Source organism: Protopterus annectens, chromosome 7.part0 (genome assembly GCF_019279795.1).
Source record: "Protopterus annectens isolate FY-2018-M chromosome 7.part0, PAN1.0, whole genome shotgun sequence".
NCBI lineage: Eukaryota > Metazoa > Chordata > Ceratodontiformes > Protopteridae > Protopterus > Protopterus annectens.
Genome location: NC_056739.1, coordinates 886323082 through 886342735, shown reverse-complemented (window position 1 = coordinate 886342735; position 19654 = coordinate 886323082). Strand labels below are relative to the sequence as shown.

Genomic DNA, 19654 nt, shown 5'->3' with positions numbered 1-19654 from the left:
AGTATATAAACAACAATGGTTTACATTTATAAGCACAGAAAATATGACAAAACATGCATACAAGACCCAACAAACCAAATATGTGTATCGTGACACAGCAAGAACATGAAAACAGAATATAGTTAAAGTAGGAGAAGTAGAAGTGGTGGAGATAGGGCTAGTACTTGTTAGGTTAGGAAAACTAATAGAGATCAATAAATTGAAAGAGGAAATTAGATTATGTGTAGTGAGGTTAGGGCAGTAATGGTGCTGTAAGTTGAATCACAGTGTAGGATAAGTAAGTTAATGAGGTGGATCAAGTATAAAGAAGTTAAACGTACTGCACAGGTGGAGATGCTGGTTTATGTGGTATGCCCTGTAGATGATCATTTGCATTCAAACTGTTTTATTAAGTACTGTTTGAATTATGGCCTGAATGGGGGGGGGGTACATTGTGTGATCAGTTAAATCAGGAGGAAAGGACTGTCATAGTTTTGGGGCCAGTAAGAGAAGCAATAGCTAGTACACAACAGTTTGAGAAAAGATGTTTGTAGGCAGGGACCAGCTCTGGCCCAGCTTCTTAGGTTATAAGTTTTAGTAGCAGTAAAAAGTTTAGAAAAGACAGGGTAGGGGTGTTAAGTTTGAGTATTTTGAGAAGTAAGGAACCAAGAACAACATCTGATCTGGCCTGTATTAGAAGCCACTTAACCTTTGAATGAATGAGACAGTGGTGCTCATTCCATGGTGAGTTATCTATGACTCTATGTATTTTATTGGAGAAGCTGTGAAGGGTAGCAATGTTTTAACACAGACCAATGCAAACAAGGAAAACACCATACTCAAGTTGAACAAGGAAGATTCCTTTTCCTATAACAGTCCTTGATAGATGTGAAAGGAACTGAAATATTTTGCTGGCCCAGAATAGCAGACTGTTGATCTTGGCTCTCACCTTTTCTGTGTGCGCATGGTAGCTTAGTGAATGGTCAAGCCAAAACCCCAAATATCTATAGGAGGTACTGGTTTCAAGTGATTGTTATCACAGTCATGGATATAAATGGCTGGGGGGGGGGGTGGATAATCATTTATCAGTGTCGAACAACACTGTCTTCGTTTTCGCATTAAGCAGTAACTTACTGAAGTTTAACTAGTGCTGTAGCCGCAGAATATCCTTTTGAAGCAGAGTTTCAATTTGCATGGTGAGAATGAAATGACCTACAGATGACCATACCACCTGCATAAAGAAATAGTGGTAAATGGGACCGATCTAGTGGAATGTTGTTGATGAAGAGTGAAGCAGAATGGAGCCTTGTGGGATTCGAGTGAATGAGGGAACTGTTAGAAAAACTATGTCCTATCTTTACCTGGAATTAATAACTGGATAGAATGTGTGAATCATGCAGGCAGTAGCATTGGGGGCTGACTCCCATGTCTTCCAGATGGAGAGGTAGAACTGTATGACATGCGTTAAAGTCAATGAAAAGTGCTCCAGAATGATTCCCTTTATCCAATTCAGTCAAGATGTTACAAGTCTAGGTACACAGAACAGTTACTGTGCTCCTACCAGCTCTGAATCCATGTAGTTTGATGAAGATTTTGTTAGCAAGTGATACGTTTTTTTTTTTTTACATATGATTTTTCAAAAATTTTACCAAGGGTGGGTAGGCTGGAAATGGGGAGGAAGGGACTACAAGAAGAGGGCTTGGTTTCTTTTGATATTGCCTGGGGAGAACAGCTTCATTATACAGATATCATGGACATCATTTGCATTGTTTTATCATTTACAGTCAGTTTCATTCATAAGCAACAGTACCATTCTTAAGACATCCTTGACATCAATTATATCAACAAACAATTTCATTTAAAAATAACAGTTACATGGGTTGTACATGAATATTTTTAATACAGAAAGGTACATCCAGTGCAATATAATCGATGTGCAAAGACTGTAAAGTTTTACATAAGTTTAAGACTTGTTCAAAATCTAGGACATAGGAAAATAAGGTAAAGAGTTAGAGCAGCCCAAAGAAAGGAGGGAAGGAAGCACAAAGCAGATAAAGAGAAGAGATGATAGTGGTGGGTATTGCTGTGACAATAGTACATTTAAGTTTTATGCAGCAGAGTTATAGCACAAACTCATATAGCTATATTAGTGACACTTTAACCAGGGATGGTGCAGGTACAAAGCCATTTATCTATCAGGTGTTGCTTCAGCTGTCATTTTAAGTCTTTCAGGTTGCAGAATGTCCTTAAGTGGCATGGGATGGTATTCCAGCTATTAGCAATGCAGTGTGAATACAGGGAATATTCTGCAATGCTGTTAGGTTTAGATATGTTGAGTAATGATTTGTCAGTGGAGCGTAGAGGTCTCTTAGTACTGAAATGGTTGAATGATGGAGTGAAGAGCTGGGAATTTTTTAGGATTGTGCAGTAGTTTGACAGTTGTAATTAATTGCGAGCACAATAGAGAGTTATTTAGTTCAAGACAGTTTAGCTGTGTTAGAAGCAGCAACGTGATCCATATTGTTGGCTGCTTGTGAATTTGGGTACTTTACTGTAGCATTGTTCTACTTTGCCTGATAAAGAGGAGTTGAGATTGGTTAGAACAGAAGTGGGTGAGAGTAGAAAAGTGGATATATTTTGTCTAGCACAGTCAGTAAAGTAGTGTTTTACTCTATAGGGGGAGCCTAGATGTTGACAGGTCTTCTTTATGGCTTGCTGATGGTGGAGATCAAATTTCAGGTGGTCGTCTGTAATTAATGTAGTTTGGTGTGGAATACCAGTTCTATATTGGTCTTGTTGGATGACAGCATATTAAAGGTAGTTTTTGGGAGGAGAAAGATTTGGGGATGAACAGTAGTAGTATTTTTTTATTCAGAAGGAGCTGTAAGTTATTAAGCCAAGCTTCTATAGTAGGAAAGAATTTTTGGGTGAGTATATGGAGCATGGATAGCATCCTAGCAGCACATATTACAGTGGAGTCATTGGCATTGTGTACTATAGTGGCCTCTTTGGCTACTTTTAGGTCAATTAGGTCATTGGTGAGTAAAACAGTAGTGATCTTAGGATGCAGCCTTGTGGGACTCCAACAGATATAGGAGGAAAAAGCATCTTGAGATTTCATTGCTTGGGACCCATTAGTGAGATAGTTAAGAAACCAGTTAAGTGAGGAGGGTGATACCCTACAGAAAGAGAGTTTAGTTAGGAGAATTTGATGACTGACTGTGTTGAATGCCCTGGATAGCTCCAGATACAGAACTGGGATTAGAAGTCCTGAGTTTCTTCTGTGATTTATTATATTTGCGAACCCTAGAAGGGAAGTGGTGGTACTGTGATTCAGTCTGAAACCATGTTGTGAAGGAGAGAGGAGGTTTTGAGAAGCACTAAATGCAGTAAGTCGAGAGTGACTACATCTTTCCAAGATTTTGGATAAGGGTGAGAGAATGCCGACTGGTTTATAGTTTGTGAGCTCAGTTGATAAACTGCCTTTATGGAGAGGTATTACTTAGGATTTTTTTCCCATAACGGGGGAAATATTTTTGTTGGCTAGAGAGGTTTATTAGAATCAAATTGCAAGGCTACCTGCAGAGAGTCTTGGGTATAGAGATGAATGGTGGTCAGGGGCAGTGGTCGTTGTTTTAAGGGAGTATAGGTAATTGTAGATTTTGGCAATAGAGTGAGGGTGAAGGTTTGTCATGCCTTCAATGATAGGAGTGGGATGGCTGGATTTGTAGCAGTTTTATTTTGAAGGAGGGAGGTTATTGTATTTATAAAATGTGAGTTAAACTATGAAGCAATGCTTTAGAAGTTATTTTTTGGGGTATGGGCTGGGTTAGGTTGATTTTTCCAAAACTGAGAACTGTATTTTGGATTTCCAGAAGTTTTCTGAATTGTTTGATGAATTTTAGGCTACAAAAAAACTCTTTTGTCCCAATTTATGCAATGTTTGCAATGGCTCCTTAACTGCCTATATTGTTGGGATATTTAAGTTTGTAGCTTTGACTTTCAGATTTTATCTCTTAAGTTACCAAACCACTCAGTTCAGTCCAATTCAAATACAGCCACAAATAAATATAACCACAGAAGAAACAGCAAAATCCAAAGGAAAATTCTCCACAGAGAAGTTTTTATTCACTCTAGCGTCTCTGCCTCAAAGCCTTCAAGGAGTACAAAACACCAGAAAACACACACATTAAATACAAAAATCAATTACATTGTTAACACAGACTTCAATTAATTAAATATTTCCAATTAAGCTCAATATTCAGCCCTCTAGGACTCAAAGTACCATATTTCAAAATATAAAGTGCTTCTTTATATAACAGTATCTTTCAAAACGGTCAGTTCACCCATATGAACCTGTGTTTGTTCCAATACATCCTCTAAGTTGTTTAAAATTACTTGCATAATGTTTTCTAAAATGTATTGCTAGGTGATTCTCACAGTTACCATTTTTATGTCCCTAATACGTTTCTGACATCGTACCTTACACATTCTCAAGCTTTCCCCCACGTAAAACTTATTACATGGGCATTTTAAAATATACACTACTCTAGCCGTATTACATGAAAAACTATGATTAGGTTTAAATTTCATACCATTAATATAAGAAAAACTATTCAGTACATAGGGAAAAACTGAACAATTTCCACATGTAAAAGAACCTACATTAATTAAAAATTCTAAACCAATTCGAACTTCAGGCATCTGAAACTTAGCATGTACCACCATGTCTGCTATACTTCAAACTTTTTTATATGAGATCAAAGGTTTAGTTTTTAAAATGGCAGCTAACTTAGGATCCTTCAATAAAACAGGCCAAAAATAATACAACAATTATATAATCCTTCCACTCAAAACATTACGGATGGTTACAAAATACACATCTTTCTTACCATTATCCAGACCTCCCACTACAGGTATCCTTACTACTTCAGAAAAAAAAAAATAGACCTATTTAATTTATCTCCCCTATTCACTTATTAGTTATGTCAACCCCTTTATAACTTCTGTAAAATTCTGTTTAAAGCATTTTCTACTTCACCATTATATCCCCCTGTATAAACATTCCAACAGACTGTTACTTCTTTATCAAAATCACAGTCCATGTTGCAAAGTTTGTCCAACCATAAAAAAATCACTACATGGCAATGAATTAAATGGGGGGATGGCAACTCATACCATATAAAAACTGTGAACCCCCCTCAAACTTCCTATGGACCAATCCATCTTCCTTGCCCCACAAATCCAGATCCAAAAAAGTCATATGGTCACCCATCTGCAGACCATCAAATTTAAACCTAAACCTATTACCATGAACTGATTCCACAAATGACTGAACCTCATTATAACCCCTTCCACAAATAAAAATCAAATCATCTATGTATCTAAAACATCTACACACATATCTTTAAAAAAAAAATTCATTATGAAATAAATCTACCTCAAAAAAGGCCATCATTAAATTTGCATACATGGGGCAAAAGGTGCCCCCCATGGCCGTTCCCTGCTTTTGATGAAAGATCTCATTATTAAAAACATAAAAAAGTGATTTCTCAACAAAATGTAATTAATTCTATAACATAATTAGAAACTAGTGTATCACCCAAAAAATACTGTAGTGCTTGAATACCAAATTCATGTGATATTTTTGTATACAAGCTCTACATCAAACACTATCCAATACATTTCTCCTTCCCACTTTAAATCTGATATTTTTACAATAAAATCTTGTGTGTCCTTAATATTGGACAATGTTTTTTGAACATATGTAAACAGATATTCATGCAAAACTATCCCCACATTTTGTAAAAATATTTACAAGCAGAAACTATTGCTCACCCCTGCAAATTAATTAAACCTTTGTGAATTTTTGGTAAACAGTAAAATGAGACTAATTCACACCCTTCAACCAAAAACTTCTTATCCAAATCTTGTTGGCTAAAATAACCCAATCAAAAACCTTTATACAATAATAATTTATATTCATCAAGTGCATGATTATAAGCATTTATATGAGATCTTTCATAAACCTTTTCATCATTTAAAAGCTTGCAAACACATTTCAGCATATTGGTTAAAGTTCATAATTACAACTTTATTACCCTTATTCTGCAGGTTTAATAACAAGCTGACAATTGTTACTTGTTTCCTTCAAAGACTGCCATTGATCAAAACTCAAACTGAACTGAATACTGGAATTAGATCTTCAACAACTTTCAAACAGACTTTCAATAGAAAAATTTAAAGCTGCAGAGAAATGTTGAACAGTAGTGTTATTAAATGGTGGAATGAATAAGCTTTTACCTATAATTTTGACGTATTAAGTAAACAGTAAGCACTTAATACACTGTCATCTTCTGAAACATCATTTTCCAAAATTTCTGAAGGACAAGAATAAAAACTTTCATTTAAACTGGTATTTTCAATTTCCTCTCTTTGACCTTCCTTATCAGAAAAATAACTTAAATGCAACTTCCTAATTAAATGGTATATTTCACACTTAAGATTATGTAAACGTGAAAATACCATTGGCACAAACTTAAGGCCTAAATTTAAAACAGACTCAAGAGCACTGGAAATAACATAACTGGAAACATTCACAATCAGTTATTTATAAAAGAATTATTATTGCAATTAATGTCTTGTTGGTAGAATTGCTGCCATCTACCTTTTTTGTTTTGTCATTTGTACTGTCCATCTCCATTCTTTTGTTGTTCTTGTCCTGGTCTTCCTCTTTTTCTTCTCATTAGATTCATAGGACCAATTTGCAGTCCTCCAAAACTTTTCACTATGAGAAGGCGGGTTTTGTGCTGGTGGCAAGGGAGGACAGTGACTCCCTTCACTTTCATAGTCCATCGCTGTTCCTGTTTCATCAGAAGAAGCAAACGATACTGCTACAGATCTTTTCCTGCTTCTGTTTGCTTCTACAGAGTGTGCATACATTCTTCTGTTAAGTTGCATCATTTGCATTATTTTTTAAATAACCAAGGGGCTAGATTGTTTTTAACTCTTGTTTTTTATGGTGCTTGCTCTGGCAGGATATTTAGAAATACTGCATTAAATGTGTCTACTTCTTCATCAAGGGAAAAGATTTTAAGTGGAGCGCATTGATCTGGAACAAGCTGGAAGCAAAAGTTTCTTTGCTGAAGCTACTGAGGTTTCTAACTGTGTTAGAGTGATGAACCTTGTGGGAATGTTTGGGGTGTCTGATTATGCAGCTTAGCTGCTGGTCACTTAAGGTTATCAGGTAGGGTGCCACCTATGACATTTTATTGGGGTGAATGTTAGAATCCAGTCTAGGATGGATTCTTTACATGTGGCCTTGTTAATTCTAGTTCGAGTCCTGATCAATTTAAAGAAGCCATGCAAGTGAACTGAATTTGTTTAGTTTTCTAGGGCTATTTTTTGCCAGTCTGAAGATGGTTTCCTTTCTTATTCTTATACTGGCTGAGATCGAAGAGAGGACCTCAACCAGGATGGGAATGCAACTGTTACCAGGTGGTATGTATAGAACTATGATGGCTACAGATTTTTGGTATTCAATTTGGAGTGAGATGAGAAGTTCATCACTGTTGAAAGTGCATATAGTATCATGGTTAAGTGGAAAGATCAAAAACATTTCTGTAGAAAATAGCAACTCTGTCTCCTTTATTGTTGGTTTTATCTAGTAGGAGTATATTATAACATTGTGGGAGCATTTCTGTATCTTTGGTAATTGGCTTTAAAAGTTAGTTATGTACTTATCACAATGACAGAGCTATGTAGTTTGTTTCTGTCCTCCTTGTCCAATTTCCTGAGGATCAGTTCAGTAATGCCTGGCTCCTTCCATGCCATCTCATCTGCCTGAGGAACCACCCATGGAGTAGCTAAGCTAGAACCAAAAGCCCCAAAGAACTCTGATTCCTCTTGGGAAGGGGCTTCAGAAAAACAACAACCTTTCTGTCTCAGTATCTCGAGGATCTCCTTGAATGAAACATCCTCAAGGGGTGATCTAGGAGACCTCACACCTTCATCAAAATCCAGGTCTTCTGTCCTGGACTTCTGGGGGGAGTCAACATGTCTACTCCTGAGGCAAGTCCTGAATGAGGACTGCCTCATGGCTAGCATGAACTTTTAGTTATGTACTTACCATAACTTCGGATGTATGGGATCCATCTCGCCTACATTCATGACAGATGGGTTCGGAGCCGATCCATCGGCTCCGACTCGGCAACTAATACACTAGCACGAAGTCTCTCATTGGCTGGGCTACTCCCTATCCCAGGATGCACTACACCTGCTTCCCCAGATCTTGTTTGTTCGCTTTCATACACCCATGTAAACACAGAAAAAACTAGTAGTCACTATAACCAACTAAAGTTCTTCAAGAAAGAACGCCAAGAAAAAAGGTGACTACAGCTCCTCTAAATCCAAATGGAAGGGGGAAGGAGGGTGGGTACTTATGAATGTGAGATGGATCCCATACATCCGAAGTTATGGTAAGTACATAACTAAAAGATGTAATGGGATCCTATCTCGCCTACATTCATGACAGATGGGACAGCGTCCCTAGCACCTACATCCCGGGTGGCTCATTGGAACACACTCCTGAGAACTGTGGAACCAAAGGAAGCTCTGCCTCGAGAAACCACATCCAATTTGTAATGAGAAATAAAAGTGTGCGGAGAAGTCCAGGTTGCCGCAGCACAAATATCATCTATTGATAACTTGGAGTGAAAAGCTACGGAAGTAGCCATTGCCCTGGTAGAATGAGCCTTGACTGGAAAGGGAAGGTCTTTATTAGCCTGTGAATAAATAAAAATGATACAATCTTTAATCCATTTAGATAAGGAGGCTTTTGTTACTGGTTGACCCAATTTGTTCACTGCAAAGGAAACAAACAATTGATTTGATTTCCGCGTTTGAGCGGTTCTATTCAAATAAAAACGTAGTTGTCTATGTACGTCCAATTGATGCAAGGTATATTCTGCGTTATTGGAGAATTCTGGGAAAAAGACAGGGAGTTCTATAGTTTGTTGCATACAGAAAGAGGAGGCCACTTTTGGTATAAATGCAGGGTTTAATTTCAATGAAACTCTATGCTTGTGAAAAATCAAATAGGGAGGATCAGAACAAAGAGCTTGAAGTTCTGAAACTCGCCTGGCAGATGTTATGGCTACTAAAAAGGCTGTTTTCCAAGACAGAAATTTTATATCACAAGTAGCAGCTGGTTCGAAAGGATGGGCAGTTAGGGCAGCAAGAACCATATTCAAATCCCAAGGGGGGACAGGCTGAGATAAAGGAGGCCTAAGGAGCTAAGCCCCTTTAAGGAAAGCCTTACAAAGTTTGTGAGACATCAATGAAGGTTCAAAGGAAGCATGATAATTAGAGATCGCTGCTAACTGAACCTTAATGGTAGAAACTGAAGAGCCCGACTGAAAAAGGGAGGCCAGAAAATTCAGAACCTCCGATACTGGTGCAGTGAGAGGATCTATACCCCGTTCTTGAGCCCAGAAGGCAAACCTTTTCCATTTACTGGAATAAAGTTTGATGGTGGAAGGTTTATGAGAAGAAGACAGTATGTGGACCACGTCCGGCGAAAGAGCATTGTCTCGGACTAAGGATGGAAGTGGAGTAACCATGCTGCCAACTTCAAGGACCTGAGAGACGGATGACACCGTCCTGACTGGTGAGTCAACAGGTCTGGCACCGGATCCAGAAACCATGGACCTTCTATCGCATGCCTCTGTAGGAAGGGAAACCAAACTTGACGAGGCCAGTGCGGGGCAATCAAAATCATCTCGCTCTCCAAGTAAATGGCCTTCTGTATCACCCTCGGTAGGAGGGGAACGGAGGGAAGGCGTAGAGAAGACCGGGGGGCCAAATGTGAGTCAGAGCGTCCCTGGGAATCTGTCCCTGAGAAGGAAACAGTGTGAAGAACTCTCTGCATTTCGTATTGTGAGGGCTGGCAAACAGGTCGCAGCAAGGAAGACCCCATCTGTCGAAGATCTTCGCAGCTATACTCTGTTTGAGGGACCACTCGTGGGGTAAAAGAATGGTCCTGCTTAATCTGTCCGCAATCACATTGGACTTCCCCGGTATGTGCGTTGCCATTAGAAAGTGGTTGGTAGCTACCGCCCAGTGCCAAAGTCTCATGGCTTCTCTGCATAGTGGGTAAGACCTGGTTCCACCTTGCTTGTTTATGTACCACACCACTGACATGTTGTCGGATAGGATAGTAATCGGGCCCTGTGGGAGAGCGTGATGGAGAGCTTGGAGTACCAATAGTACCGCTCTCATCTCCAGGACATTGATATGCAAATGCATTTCCTGGATCTGCCATGTGCCTTGGACCGACCTGTCCAGGTAATGACCCCCCCACCCTACCTGGGAGGCGTCCGTAGTCACAGTGGCAATGGGACGTTGAGGTATAAAGGTCGCCCTGGTCGAGATTTGATTGGAGAAGCCACCAATGTAGATCTCGACGGCAACTTTCCGTGATTATGATTAAGTGGTTCAAGGGAAGTTCCTGATAGGACCATTGAACCGACAGTAGCCATTGTAAAATTCGCATGTGAAGTCTGGCCAAGGGAAGTAAAAGTATGGTCGACGCCATCGAGCCCAACAGTTGTAGGATCCGATGGGCGGGGCTCTTTGTAGGGGAGACAGGATTTGACTTGTTCTTGTAAATCCTGAATTCTTGCTGCCGGTAAATAGGCGCGCATTCTTATTGTGTCTAAGTCTGCGCCTATGAAAGTAATACGCTGAGATGGCTGTAGTACAGATTTTTGCAAATTGAACGTGATCCCCAAGAAACGGCCCAAGGTGAACGTGGCTCTGAGCGCTTGGAGTAGTAGATGCTCGGAGGTGGCAGTAAGGAGCCAGTCGTCTAGATAAGGAAACACCTGGAATCCCAGACTTCTCAGGTGAGTAGTTACCACTGCCAGACATTTGGTGAACACCCTGGGGGCTGTGGTGAGACCAAAGGGCAGTGCTCGGAATTGAAAATGACTGGCTCCGAGGGAAGCGTAAATGTCTCCTGGACTCTTGAGCTATGGGAATGTGATAGTAAGCGTCCTGGAGATGTATGGAGCACATCCATGCATCTTTTTCCAGCAAAGGAAGAATAGATTGAAGAGTGACCATTCGGAATTTGGACTTCTTTACGAAACGATTCAATGAACTGAGGTCCAAAATGGGCCTGAAGTCCCCTGTCTTTTGGTACCAAAAATAATTTTGAGTAAGTTCCTGATCCGATCTGGTCGATGGGGACAGGCTGGATGGCTCTTTTTTCTAGCAGCTTTGAAATCTCTAATGCTGCCTGATCCCGCTGACTGGGTGGTACGTCCGGGATTTCCCTTAAAGAAAGGGGGGGTTTGTTGAAGGGGATGATATATCCTCCGGTAATAATGCGAAGCACCCACCGATCGCTTGTTATGGATTCCCAAGCTTGTGGGTGCGCCGCAAAGCGACCCTCGACTGGCTCCGGAGTTGCACAGTCGGGCAACAACTCAGGAACACTGGTTGTATGAAGAACCACGAAAGGAATCGCGGTCTCCAGAGTTACGGGGGCCTCTGCCACCCCTGGGGCGGCGTCTTCCAAAATCCCCCCCCCCCGCCTCTGGAGGGGGAATCACTGGGTGGAGTAGAGAAAGACTTTTGGGATTTTTTAAACCACATTTTCCCTCCTCTCCCAGCCTTGGGATAAGGCCTGGAAGGAGCGGAAAAACGGGCCCCAACGGCAGTCAAAGTCTTGCCCTCCTGCTCGCACCGAGTTAGTGTGTCCTTCACCTTGGGTCCAAACAAAGATGACCCATCAAAGGGGGCGTCGGCAAAGGAAGACTTGAAGGCCTCTGTGAACGAACACAAGCGTAACCAGGCTTGCCTCCTGAGGGCAACGCCTGTTCCCGCTGCTCTACTCGCCCCTTCGGCCGCATACGAAATGAGCCTCATGGACGAGTTAACAATAGAAAAAAGGGTAGTCATCTGTGTGCCAACAGTCGGGGCCAGCGCCTCAGGTAGATTACCAACAAGAGAGTCATTTAGCTCTTTGAGAAGATCCCTTTGGAGCCTCGTAAAATGACATAAGTAGTTCAGCGACCGTAAGGTAAAGGCCGCTGAGGACAGGGTACACTTCCCGTACCTATCCATACTCCTAGAATCCTTATTAGGAGGATGAATAGACGTCGAAGCCTCTGCCACGTCCTGCTGTGTGGCAGAAGCCACCACCAAAGCATCTACAGGCACACCCTTTGTGAGAAATTCTTTCTGGGGGGGGGCTGACAAAAATTTATTGGGCCTCGCAGGCACCGGTTCCACAGAATCAGGGTGTTCCCACACCCTTCGAGAAACCAAATCAAGGAGTTCATCGAAGGGCGGAGACACCCAGGAGGCGGAGGGCTGGGCCCCAAAGGCCTTGAGGAAGACTGACTCCTCAGCTGAAGGGGTTTTGGCTTGCCAGTCACCTCTCTGTCTCAGAATCTCCAAGATATCTGAGAAGGAGATATCATCCGAAGATGATTTGGGGGACCCTTCTGCGTCATCGAGGTCAGTATCCGATGTAATAGACTCATCTTGGGAGTCTATGTGCTTCCTCTTACACAATTTCTTCCGTGGGGGTTCGTCCGAAGCAGTTTCGGACGGACCACCCAGAAGAAGGGAACCCCCGATGGGGGTATCCTCAGGCCCTGGGGCCCCGCTGCCGGGGGGCTGCAACACAACAGAGGCACCAGTCTCCAAATCTAGGGACGGTGAGGTAGAATCTAGTTGAACCGGCAAAGGCATGGCCAGCGCGCTCCTCATGGCCTCAAAGGCTGGACCTCCAGAATCCAAGGAGGTCACTGGTCTAGAGGCCACGATGGCACTGGGAATTCCAGCAGCCGATGCTCCGAGAGGAAGACTAGGCACCGAAGCACCTAATCCCAAAGTATTCCCCTCGGGCCCGGCTGAAGAGGTCGCAGTACCAAACCCTGAACCGGAGGACAGGGTAGGAAGCATAGTCGGAGCCCAAACGCCTGTAAGGGGTCTCTGCTCCGACCGTATGGCTCCACATTGCTCCACCACCATCGGCTCCAACGGCTCCGAAGAGGTTGGAGGAGGAATCAAATGTGTTGGAGGGGGGATCGGCTCCAAAGCAAACTGTGCTGGAGCCGAGACCATTTTAGCAAACACTGGAGATTGGAAAAGCCTCTGTAAAACCCTATCCAGGTCCGAATCTGACAGTCTCGAGGATTTAGAGGAGGTAGACACCCGAGAAGACTTTCCTCTCGGCTCCGAGAGAGAAGGGGACCGGCTCCGAAACGGCTCCAATACTGTCGGCGCCGACTCCACCACAGCATGGACCACCATCGGCACCAAAGGAGCCTTCTTCGGAGCCGAGGGGGAAGAGTCTGAGCTGCACACTTCCACCGGCTCCGAAGCCATTGGAACCGATGGAGGTGATTCACCTCTCGATACTCCAACTTGCGGCTCCGAAGGCAATGGAGCCGAAGTAGGAGGTACCGAGGCAGACCCTTCGACCCTCGGCCCCGAAGTCAGTGGAGCCGAGGAAGAAGAGGTCAATTTAGTCTTTTTAGAAGTCGGCTCCGACGGACTTGTCGGTGCCGACGATCTTTTCTTTTTGGAAGCAACAGGAGGATTTAAGGCTTCCTCAAACGAAGGTTTTATAAGCCCTTTCAAAATCATGACTTGTGTTCTTTGGACATAGTACAGGCCCCAAACAAGTAAGACTTTACCACAATTAGTAAGCACTATCACAAAAAAGCGCCAACTGACAAGCGCGAGACACACTGGCGCGAGTACTTAAGAAAAAAATTTTTACCTCACAAACAAACAAAGTAAGACCAACGGCCCAAAGCCCTCTAATTTAAACGGGCTTGGCCCGAAAACAATTAAACACAAAAGGTAATAAAGTTAAATAGCACACAAAGGTAGGGCAAAGGCCCTCTAACTTAAACGGGCCTTGCCCGACTGAAAAAATAAAGTACCAGAAGACACTCAAACACTCAAAAGTAGCAAATTAGTAAGGAATAACAAGGAATAGCTGTTAAAACAGCTGTTTGGTTAATATATGACAAAAAACCCCAAGGTCAAAGACCAATAAAGGTAAAAAGAACCACTTAGCTCCAGCCAAGTCGAGACCACGTCCTGCTTGTAAAGCGGCAAACAAGATCTGGGGAAGCAGGTGTAGTGCATCCTGGGATAGGGAGTAGCCCAGCCAATGAGAGACTTTGTGCTAGTGTATTAGTTGCCAAGTCGGAGCCGATGGATCGGCTCCAAACCCATCTGTCATGAATGTAGGCGAGATAGGATCCCATTACATCCAGCTGTTCCAATGGGATAGACTGTGTAGGATCAGGACCTAAAGTTATCAGTTGAGGAGTGGGTGGAGCCGAGAGGGACAAAGATGTCAACTCTCCTGGGTTGGAGAGAGCTCTCACCAGTGCTTCAAAGGTAGATGCTGAAGGGGAATTTAAGACCATTCCAGAAGGAGCTGAAGCTGCCACACCAGCATGACAAATGGCACCACTGCAGTTCTGCTCCAAAATCAAAGCCAGAGCTGAACTATATAATGCTGAGGATCCGACAGCTTCTGAGACAAACCCTGAACCCCAGACTTGATTCTGAAACTTTCTTTCCAAGATCCCTCCGACTCCAAAGAAATCAAAGCTGGATGAGTCAGAAACAATGCTTAAGTCGAGGAAGACCACAACCTTGTATCCAACATGGACAATCCAGAAGATCTCAGCTTCAATAATCGTAAATCCAAAGGCTTGATCAGTGTTGGAGTAGCCACAGGTAAGTGAGAGGGTCCGAAGTTCATGGTCTGATAGGACACGGGAACAGAAGAACTCACAAATGTATTTGGGTCCTGAGGAACATTCTCATCATTCTAACCACATCAACTTCTGCCAAGATTCTTGTAGACCTGGTGGACTTCAAAGATGACGACGTGGAAGGTGGTCATGAGGATTTCTGTAAATATCTCTCCTGCAGGAAAGGTGAGCACAGCCTGAGAGACACTGGATCCAGGGAAAACCTTAGCTCTGGAAGAGGAGGGGTGAGGATTCTTGGGTTGAACTGAAATCAGATCCGAAATGCACGTTGGATTTGAAGGTTTAGAAGCTTTTGCTGCCAGAGACAAAGATAAAATAGATAATGAACAATAAAATCAGGGTATTCCTTCCTCGTTTCCTTGCCCTTTTCCTTGGGCCTGTTATTCTTGTCCCCCTTGTGCTTTCAGAGGACTTCTTACTCAAGGAGGAAGCTCCAGATATACATTTAGAATAATCAGAAGGAATAAGACCCCCAAGTACAAATTTATTTAAATGCTCAATCACAGCTTGATGACCAAAAGCCGTGCAAATACAGCAATCTTCATTCAAGTGAGCTGTCCCCAAACAGTAAAAGCATTTATAGTGGAAATCAGTTTTTGGCATTTTAAGGCTAAAAGCCACACAGTTCTTGAATCTCATAGGCTTTTCTGGTATAGTCCCTATAAAGAAAAGCACACAGGAACAGTACGAACAATGGTAATTGAGTAATAAAGCTAAGAAAATACCAACAATTGTAGCAAGGTTACTAGACATACAAACTAATAATCAACTTTCCTGGGTTGGAGAGAGCTCTCACCACTGCTTCAAAAGTAGAGCAGACAGAAAAAGGACTAGACAAGAGAGGGAAGTTTTTGTTAGTTTTTTTTTTTTTTTTTAAACAACAGAAACAAGGGAAAGGGAAAGCACTATAGAAGGAAGAACAGACTGACTACCAAGGAAAATGATCCAAGTAACAAAGAAAAACCAAGTACCTAAATATCAAAAAAAGTTAACAAAACCTGAACCACGAATCACATCTGAACTCCATGAGCAGCAAATGAGATCTGAGGTAATGTTGGGGACAGAAGGGGATTATGGGTAAGGGAAGGAACCCTGAGCTACAGATCCTAAAGTCTGAAAAAGCAGTCGAAGTCAGATCAGAGACCCATCAGTTGAGGAATGCACAGAAAAGACAGCAGATCCAGGTTTCTGTGGCTATGAAGAAATCAGGGAAGTAGTGGGCCATACAATAATGCACTTCTGTGAGTTTATTACCGAGACATCTTAGGTTACTGTGCAGTATTTCAAGTCCTACGCTGTGGGAGAACTAAGACAGTTGCTGTTTCTGGATGTGTGGGGCCTGATGGTTAGATGAGTGGGGTCCAGGACTGGGAAAGGAAGATGGTGGCCCAAGTGGATAAATGGATGATGTGGATGGGAAATAGTCTGTCTTTATTGTGTGGTTGCACTGTAGTTAGGTTAGGATGTGGGAGGACTTGAGAATCATCTAAAGTCAGAAGGTGTTAGATTACCACATCTCTGATGTATCCAAATGATTATATCCTTCGAGGTTCGACTAACTTTTATCCCCAGAATGCTCTGGAACAATTCACTATCCAATGTGAACTAGGTTTGAAAAATCAGCATCTCCAAATCCAAGGTTAATATATCTTCTAAGAAAAGAAGGACTACTACTTGTGGTGAAATAGAAACAGCCACCTGAAGTGGAGTTTATCTATCTTGGGTTCTTGTACATGAGTGTGAACAGACAGGATCAGAAGACTGGTCAGTAAGCTGATGCAGTGCTGACAATACTACATGCAATACTCTAGACTGTGGTGGCAAGGCAAGAGCTCAGGAACAGGGTAAAATTTTCAATTTACCAATTGGTCTGTCTAACCATTCTCATCTATTATCATGAATTTAATTTGTGACAGAAAACATGAGATCATAAATAAAAGTGGAAGGGAGGAGGATCCCAAGACGGCTGCTGAGTACAGTCTTCAGGAGAATGTGACCACGTTTGTTTACCCAGAAAGACCTTAGGATTATTTTTTAAAGCAATCAAATGTACATCACAGACATGCACTCCCACAATTGCCTCCTTAAAAGGAAGAGAACTAGCAAAGCCAAGCCATTTCTTTCCTTCTTCCCATCAGCTCTAGCTAGTACCTGAACTGCTAACTGAACTCAGGTCGCCTGGGTTACAGTTAGAGCATTATCCATCTAAGCTAACAGAGCTGACAGGATTCATGATATTTTAACTGCACACAATGTAATAAAACAAAACCACTCACAGTGATAACACAAATGTCCCTGGCCTGCAATTATACATAAAAAGATCAGTTATTTACAACATAAAATATTATCTCTGAACCACCAAGTACACCTGGTGCTAACTAATGTCTCAACTGCATTTCTTGGTGCGGAGACTTTAAAACAGCAGGTCTGTAAAAGCAAACAGCTCTTTGCTCAAAGAGATTCACAACTCACCCTCATAATCTGCCAGTAAGTCACTCCAGTCCATGTGGGAACCACCAAATGACATAGTTCCACTGCCAATACTAGCCTAAAACAAACAAACAAAAAAAATAACCTTAGTTTTTCACCAACTAAAATGTTAGAATTTTAAGTTAAATCTATGTGCAACAAAGTTACAAAAACAATCTTTTTAAAACAATGCAATCTAAACACTACTACGATGTACATTGCTAACTAGTGCTTTATGCAGTCCTACCTGTTGTTGCTTTTCTCTCTGCAGCTGTTAATGTAAAAAATTAGCAGGGTGTTAGTGCAAATTATTAGAAGTGTAAATACTTCCCTTTCTAAAAGTTTTCCACATGAGTAAAAACATCTGCTTTGAGTGTCGTATCAAATCCTAATATTTATCACACTATAAATTTTGGTAATATCTCAAAAAAAGTACAGTAAGTTTTCTATCAAAATGTTTTCAAATATACTTCAATATTTGATGGAGTCTACCAAACTGCAGATAAGAAATTAAAAATACAAAGTGCCACTTTAAGGATACATAATGAAAGGGTAGTAAACATTTTGAGATTTAAAAAAAAAAGACCACAAGAAATCTTGGCCACATGTAATTTATTTACTTACTGATTTATTCTACATTAGTTAACTAGGTAGATGCACTGGTCCAGGAATCTTTTGTGTACAACCCAGAGCATTATGACTAGCTCATTCATTGGCAGTTTACAATGAAAATAACAGTGTATTCAGAGACAATTTACAAATTTACACAGATGATTTTGCAAACCTGTTGCAGATAGAAGTAGCAGAATACTGTATAAAAAAACCACTCAAGTCAGTTATGTACATCATCATATATGGTGTAAGAACACTTTACAAAGTATTAATGAACAAAGATAAGTTTCAACTGTAGTCATAAGAAGCTACTAATCTATGCTTAGCAATGCACTACTTATATGCAATTCACAGGTTAGAATTACCTAATAGTCTAACTGCAGCATGTACCATAAAAGAGCAGAAATATAAAATGTACAATGTGTTCATTTCTGACAAACATTCCAAACGACAAGACCAATTCTCAGTATGGGACTGGAAAAAGACAGCCTCTGCCAATTCAGAGTTGGTTGCTCCTTTCTATATTTTTTCTTATTCCCACTATGGTAAATCATTTCCAGGTAGGCTCAAGGCACATTCTAATAGAGACTTGTTTTCTTTGATGCCATACTGGAAAACGGGTGGACTCTACAGTCAACTGCATGGTCTTCTGTACATACTTTCACAAAGCACTGCATACTGGATTCCTTTTCCAGGTCCAGGACTAACTTTACTAGGACCACTTTCCAAAGGCTTCTGGACTTTTACCCTTCCTCCTCCTCCTCCTGAGTTGGCTAAAGCTTTGGTAATCAATCCAAATAGCCACAGGCTACTGCAGCAATAAGAATGATAAATGTAATACAGTGCATAATTTGCACTTGCCATAATTGTTGATGTTTGAATTCCTCACTACTGCAGTAGCCACAGTCATCGTCCATCACCTCTCTACTGTCTGTAGCAGTATCTTTTGGTGTCTTCTGGACAAGTAAGCTTTCTGTAATTTAGTTTGGGCAAGAAAGTCCTTAAGTTATCTGCACTCTGACTACTGAATTCCGTCCAAGGGGGCTAACAAATCAGCATTCATAGTACATGTGTAGGAGGGAGCCAAAACCTTTTGAAGACTGGACAGTTGCTGTATCCTGGGCAGGATACAACTAAATAATTGAAGGCTACTGCAGCAGTGAGAATGATGAACATCAAAATCTTCTCAGCCCTCTCAAAAGTTAAAACCTCTCCCATGAACCCTGATAACATACCAGGTTGCCTGACTATAAGTACCAAATATGGCCTATCTGAACCCTTACTAAACCTCTTCAATTTAATTCTCTCCACTAGTTACATTCCTGAAGTTTGAAGAACAGCCACCGTAATGCCATTATAGAGGGGCTCAATCATAGACATTAACTATACACCTGTTAGTCTTGCCAGCCTCATGCTTAAAATTATGGAACATATCTCAGACGTCATTAATCTGAAAGTTAAAAAACTCTTAGACCTGGATCCTCATTGACTCAGCCTTGCCAAAGGTAGATCTTGCCAAAGGTAGATCTTGCCATCATCAAAGTAGTAGACCATGGTTACAAAGTGTATACAGCACATTTGAACCTGGCCAGGGCCTTGGACAGTATTCCACCATGCAGCCTTTACTAACAGAATTCCTATATTGTACAGTGGACAACTAAATGGCTGATGGAACCCATGTAGTGAGAGTCAAATGTGCCATTTCTGAAAGCAAACGTTTTCAGCATTGCACCACAACACACACACAAAAACAAATATTTCAGGCATGGGCAATAATGCCC

At 41.5% G+C, this 19654-nt stretch overlaps 1 protein-coding gene across 1 annotated transcript in view; it reads right to left on the bottom strand.

Annotated features, from left to right (window-relative positions):
• Positions 1-19654, bottom strand: part of SCAPER (S-phase cyclin A associated protein in the ER) — a gene marked incomplete in the record, with an annotated part of 4815867 nt that overhangs the window by 3195016 nt on the left and 1601197 nt on the right. The window contains 2 exon segments of the mRNA XM_044077465.1: positions 17265-17340; positions 17509-17532. Of these exon segments, the coding sequence (XP_043933400.1) occupies positions 17265-17340; positions 17509-17532 (100 nt within the window).